Source organism: Neltuma alba, unplaced genomic scaffold (genome assembly GCF_004799145.2).
Source record: "Neltuma alba isolate B1F8T4 unplaced genomic scaffold, ASM479914v2 tig00012885_pilon, whole genome shotgun sequence".
In the NCBI taxonomy this organism is placed as follows: Eukaryota; Viridiplantae; Streptophyta; class Magnoliopsida; order Fabales; family Fabaceae; genus Neltuma; species Neltuma alba.
In genome coordinates this window covers 12,629-18,918 of record NW_021637261.1, presented here as the reverse complement: position 1 = coordinate 18,918, position 6,290 = coordinate 12,629, and the positions used below count along the sequence as shown (strand labels likewise).

At 37.3% G+C, this 6,290-nt stretch overlaps 1 protein-coding gene across 1 annotated transcript; it reads left to right on the top strand.

Annotated features, from left to right (window-relative positions):
* On the top strand, window positions 1–3,111 carry LOC114732176 (type I inositol polyphosphate 5-phosphatase 4-like). Its single transcript, XM_028919462.1, has 7 exons — window positions 1–103; window positions 202–292; window positions 398–508; window positions 610–1,140; window positions 2,058–2,321; window positions 2,402–2,585; window positions 2,730–3,111. Exons 1-7 carry the CDS (start codon window positions 1–3, stop codon window positions 2,874–2,876), a joined length of 1,431 nt encoding a protein of 476 aa, XP_028775295.1. The 3' UTR covers window positions 2,877–3,111.
* Window positions 3,112–6,290: the final 3,179 nt, after the last annotated feature.

Here is a 6,290-nt window from a genome sequence, read left to right as displayed (position 1 = left end):
ATGGACGAGGAGAACCAGAAGCCGAGATCTCGGGGGTTTCCCACGTTTTTTATTAGGAATCACAAAGAAGGCAAACCATCAGAGAGTTTGGGGGAAAGAAAAGGTTTCCCGCACATATTTAGTTTAAGTAAATAGAAACACAGACAAATCGAAATTGTTATATTTGTCCCTAATGTGGTTTTGAATGGACTTCTGTTACAGATGAAGTTAAGGATGAAAGTGATGGCACCAGCGGCGATCTTTCCTCTCGATGCTTGGAATGTGACCCATGTGTTTTAACAAATGAGCTAAGGTATAATTTCAAATGATTTTCTTTTGAGAAAACAAATCGGGTTGAAAGAAGAGAATTTAGTTTTCGGCCTATGTGCATAGTAACGCGAGGTTTTGCCCGTTTTAGAATCTTTGTAGGTACATGGAACGTTGCTGGAAGATCTCCAGTAGAAAGCTTGGCCGTAGATTTGGATGAGTGGTTGAGTTTCAAGAATGCTGCAGATATATATGTTCTAGGGTAATATTCGATCCCGGATCACATAAAACGACTAAAATTACTTATATTTTATAACTAAGAAAGAACTTTACGTCGCACTTAATTAAATGATTTTATTTCAGGTTTCAAGAGATTGTGCCGCTGAACGCATTAGCCGTGATAGGAACAGAAGACCCAACAGTGGCAACGAGCTGGAACCTGCTTATAGGAAGAACTTTGAACGATAAGTATGGATGCCCATGGTTAAAACCCGTGCTAAATTCATCATCCAGTGAAAACTACGTGCACGAAGAGAATACCAAACAAGAAGATAGAACGTACACGCTGGTGGCAAGCAAGAAGATGGTAGGAGTTTTCATTAGTGTGTGGATGAGACAGGAAGTGCTCAACAAGTACAGTATCTCTAATGTGAGAGCTTGTTCAGTGGCATGTGGCATAATGGGCTATTTGGGAAACAAAGGTTCCGTGGCAGTTAGCATGTTGATCGAAGGAACGAGCTTTTGTTTTGTAGTTGCTCACTTAGCATCAGGGGAAAAGAAGGGTGATGAAGGCCGAAGAAATCACCAGGTTTTGGAAATTTTTAGGCGGACCTGTTTCCCCACAACTCCTACCCACCATCATTATCCTAGTCCTCTTACCATCTTAGGCCACGAGTAAGTTCCCTCTACCCTTCTTTTACCTTGTCTTTTTTCCAGCATTATTTCTATTGGTAACAGATTAAAAAGAATATTTAGATGTGATCAAAAGAAGCCCAGTATGCCATCTAAATTGTTGAAAAAATAAATCCTAATTGAGCGCTCAAAAAAAAATTAAAAGATCGATCTAAAGATTCTGAACTCCAAAAACGCTATTCGCATTAGGTTTGTTACTGTTTTGGGCCTTCTAATGATATTTCTTTTTCAAAAGCAGCCCAATATGCTAACTATCTAAATCCTCAAAAACCTTTCTAAATTGACTTTTAAGGGTTTGCCCCACGTTTAATTCTATTCGTGGTTTGGTAGATACCTCGGCGATTTCAATAAATCAAACCGCACGGAAAAAAAAGAGGCTCTTTTCTTTTATAATAAAGTGGCCGCTTCAGAATATAAATTTCAATTAACATGCCACCAACACATGCAGCTAATAGACACATAGTCAATTTTTCCCATGCTTTTTGTCTTCTCCTGTGAAGGGAAACTTCTAGATCCACATTTTCCACATGTAAAAATTGATTGTCTTAGGTGGTAGTGTGGAGCAACCCTTGAATGAAACCCCCAATTGTATAACCTCAGATGGCCGAACTGTAGAGATGAAGAGGCCTTCAGTGGATTATATATCTCTTCTATAGAGCAGATTGATTCAATGAAAAACTTTTTCTCACTGTTTGTACTTTACCTCAACAAAGACACACTCATTTTGATAAGCTTTTATTTATTGCTTATATTCATTTTATGTCTGGGACACTAATTCTAGATCTAAGCAACAGTCATCAATTTGCTTCACATTTGAATTCCTATCTTCGATTTGTGTGTAATTCCTACAAATGGTGCGAGAAAAACATCTTATTTTGTTGCACTAACCACAAAAACAGTCGGATATTCTGGTTTGGGGATCTCAACTATAGGCTATACCTGGAGGATAGTCTTGCCAGACAGCTGCTAAGAAAACAGGACTGGAAAGCGTTGCATGAACATGACCAACTCCGAAAAGAACAAGAAGGAGGTAGGGTATTCGCAGGTTGGAAAGAGGGAAGCTTAGAATTTGCCCCTACCTATAAATACTCGTCCTCGAATTGCAATACATATTCTGGCGGCCTTCCAAGCACATCTGGCAAGAAGCAAAGAACTCCAGCGTGGTATGGTAACTTACCCCATTTCCACTATATGCCACGATTTTCTTTATGTCACTCAGAATGCACTAAATCTACGGTGGCAGGTGTGACCGAATCTTATGGTATGGAAAAGAGATAAACCAACTTCACTATTTCCGGAGCGAGAGCAAGTTCTCTGACCACCGCCCAGTTTCTGCGTTGTTCTCTACACAGATTGAAATTAGGTCACCCAGCACAGGGCTTGTTGCTTGTTGGAACGAGCCCTCAACCATATCGCTCTCAGACCCTGTAAGCTATGCTGATTTTTACAGTCGTGATTTCTATCCACCAAACAAATTTTTATACAGGTTTTCTGTTTGGATCATAGTACTATGGCTACACTTAAATTTGGAAACCTGTCTAAAATTAATATCCTTGTTAATTATAAAGCAGGGGATGAGCAAAGTAGACGAGGAGGGAAATTCTACATTATTGTCATTGTTAATGCAAGACGTAGAAGGCTGTTCATACCAAAACTGTAGATTACATGAATGGTGTCACTCAAGCTTTGCTGATCAAAACCATGATTCAATCTCCTAAATTTCTCCTGATTCAGCTCCGTGGGGATGAGAGAACTTGGAAGGTTAGAACTAGATGGGAAGGTACAGAACTGTACTAATTTTATCACTACCGAGCATCAGTATTTATCTTACGGCGAGTCAGTTAATTCGATTAGGCATCTTCATTTGCCACGAGAAGATCACTGACAGCCTCCACCAACTTCACAATAGTCCACCAACAATCACCAATATGGATTCAGAAGGCTGTCAAGCAATTCCAACAAATAGAACCAACACATCCAGTCCGTCCAAAAAGTACTTTGGCAGTACTTCAACAGAATTTATCAAGATTTGTCAACAGAATTCTCTTATCATGTCCTCGCTTCAAGAGAACGAGTACAAAATGAACGATACAAAGAGATCATGTATAACAGTAATTTTCTACCGGTGAAATAAAACGCAGCGTCAAGCTCAAACTCTGTGGATTATAAAATCCTCACCGCCAAAAAATTAAGAAAATATAATTCACTATGCACATGCAAACATTGGACATCAACTAAATCAACATTTCTATTTTCAGAAGCACTCGGACGAACTGATGAAAACTATAGAAAGGAAATTTGTCATTCTTTGGAAATCGAGGCACAATTTCCATGAAAGCCAACGACAGTGCAGAGCCATAAGCCACAGATTCAATTAGAAAACAATTCGAAACCGCACAAGTATTGAGAACGAGATTTGCTAAAACAGATCACACGGCAGAAATCTCATCTCAACTGAGAGGCGCCTGGCCTTTTATAACGTTTAACGATTCAAAATAATTTGACCCAAATAAAGTGCCGTGACTGCAGAGAAATTTCTTCAAAAGTGATATGGAGGAAATAAACTAACCTCAAACGTCAAGCCTTTGAACTGGAGTTTCATACCAGAACAATCAAACTTCGCAGCTTACCAAGTGAGTCTTGAAGAGCGAGATCTTTGCTGCGCTAGGAATTTTCTTTCTCTCCGCACAGCTCAAGTTTAAGCTCCTCGATCTGCTTTCTTGGCTTAGCTCTGCGAAGTTCAAATTCCGTAAACATGGAGATGATTAATGTTCCTTGATCGAAGAAAAGAATTGAAAACAACGGAGGACAAGCGTCTACGTAATATAAGTTTCGGGGAAAATGCAAGAGAACGTGAGAAATCTACGCTATCATGAGCGCCTAACGTTACCGCATTCAAAGTTTTTATTGCCTTGAGCCAACTCCGTAAGAAGAATGTGGCTGAGCTTATGTGTTCTTCTGAAACATCTCAAAGCGTGAAAAGAAAAATATAAAAAATTATTATGGAGCTTCTAATTTTCTGTAAACAAAGAAAGAAGCAGAGGTTAGATAGTGCCGAGGACCTTGAGGTTACACACAGAAGAAATCGCAGATGAAGCTTGGAGTTTTTTCTGCATATCGGTTACCCCTTCCCGCCATAGACGTTTCCTTCACTGCTCGCTGGGGCAAATTTATAGCTTCACTATTACGGGACAAGTCTTATGGGCCTCCTGGACTTCATCTGGAAAGGTTGGGAAACCCAATCCACAATGACATCAAAAGCCCAATTTGAATTTCTAATATCAAATATTGGGCCACAACATCAAATTATAGGCCCATATTCATCTAGCAAACGTTATGGCCGCTGCTAAATAAGCTCATAAACTCCAACGGAGCCTTTTTCAGTCCTGTTAATAGAATTGACAGTGGATTGTATCCAAAAACATAAAAAGAGAGAGAGAGAGAATTGAGAGTGGGTGAAACAATTATTTTATTTAACATTAGCACTTAAAACACTAAATTTCCGCCAAGAATAATATACATACGTATCCATAAAGTCAATATATCTGTATATAATATAAAATTTATTAGAAATGACTATTCATGTGTCGTGCAAAATGTGGGCTTATAACTATTTATCACGGATATTTATCTTAATTAATGTCTCTGAAAGCCATTGATTTTGACGGACTAGGAAGGAAGGCAGACGGCTGACCATCTAAAGTAAGCCCTAGTGCAAAAGAGGAAAAAGAAAGTTATTCTTACAAAATGTTCGCTCCCAACTTCAGTGTGTCCTTTAATTTACAAAAACTTACGTGAGTCTCAAAATATTGATTAATTTTTTTAGGGTGAAAAAATCTATTGACTAATTTCATCCAAATAAATGGTTCATTAATAAATTGAACTTCAATCATAGAAAGTTGATAAAGCACTCCCTTTATATTATTGGTTTAAAATGCATCTAGCACCCTAAAAATATTTTTTTTAGATGCACCCTAAAAATTTTTTTTTAGATGTGTCTAACACCTAAAAATTTTTTAATACATCTAACATCAAAAAAGTAAAATATTTTAGAGTATTAGATGTACCAAAAAAATATTTTGAGGTGTTAGATACAATACAAAATATTTTGAAATGTTAGATACATCACAAATATTTGGGGATATCAGTTGATGCTCGTCTTAACATGTCGTGGTCAAAAAAATTTCAAAACACCTTCCCTGCCAGAGATCATTTTCATGGGTGCATATATTGGGTACGGCGTGGGGAGAACAAAAAGAAAGGACTAGCCACTCATTTGGTTATTCTTTAATACTCTTTCGATCTTAAATATAAAACTCTTATATATACTAGTATAAAAGTTTTATATTTAGAACTAAAAAAGTATTTAGGATGCACAGGTATCATCGCGCGGAACACATATGTACCATTTTCTACTCACTTAAGTTTTAGATCGTTATATATATGTGTGTGTGTGTAATCAACGTGATCATGCTTTAGCGATTTGGATCTAATATTCTCTGGGCTATTCAGGACACGTTTTTTTTTTTTTCTTTTGTGAAAGAATAGTACTGCAAGCACACAAGCCAAAAAGTTTTCAAAACTCAATGATATCGTTGATTAAGGAGTTTAAAAATATTGATGTTGGGTTTGGGTGATTATTGAATATTGTGTTGTTCAGATGTGGGGGGTCCTTTAATGGGCGTATAGATGATAGACAGAGGAGGGAATAGAGAGGGGGGGGGGGAATGGAAAAAATGGTGAAGAAGATGAAGGAGCAGTGAGGGGCACTTAGTACTATCATCATCATCATCATATATGATTCCAAACACAGCTATTGCGGCGTGCGTATTGATGCTTCCATTAATTCGCAGATGACGACCTCACGCATGCTCGCAAGTGCCGTTCCCTGTTGCCCCCCTTAGCTTCCGTGTATAAACTTGTCACATTTATAATATACTCATGCGATCTATTTATAAGATAGAGAGAAAAATATTTTTGTCTTATTTATAAATCATTTCATTAAAATTTTAGTATGAATGTACTATTTCATTCTTTATTTATTATAATATAGATAGGTATTTTTTTTAAATGTGTATATTTTAAATATGGATAAATTTAAAAAGTTATTATATTTAAATAAAGAGTTAATA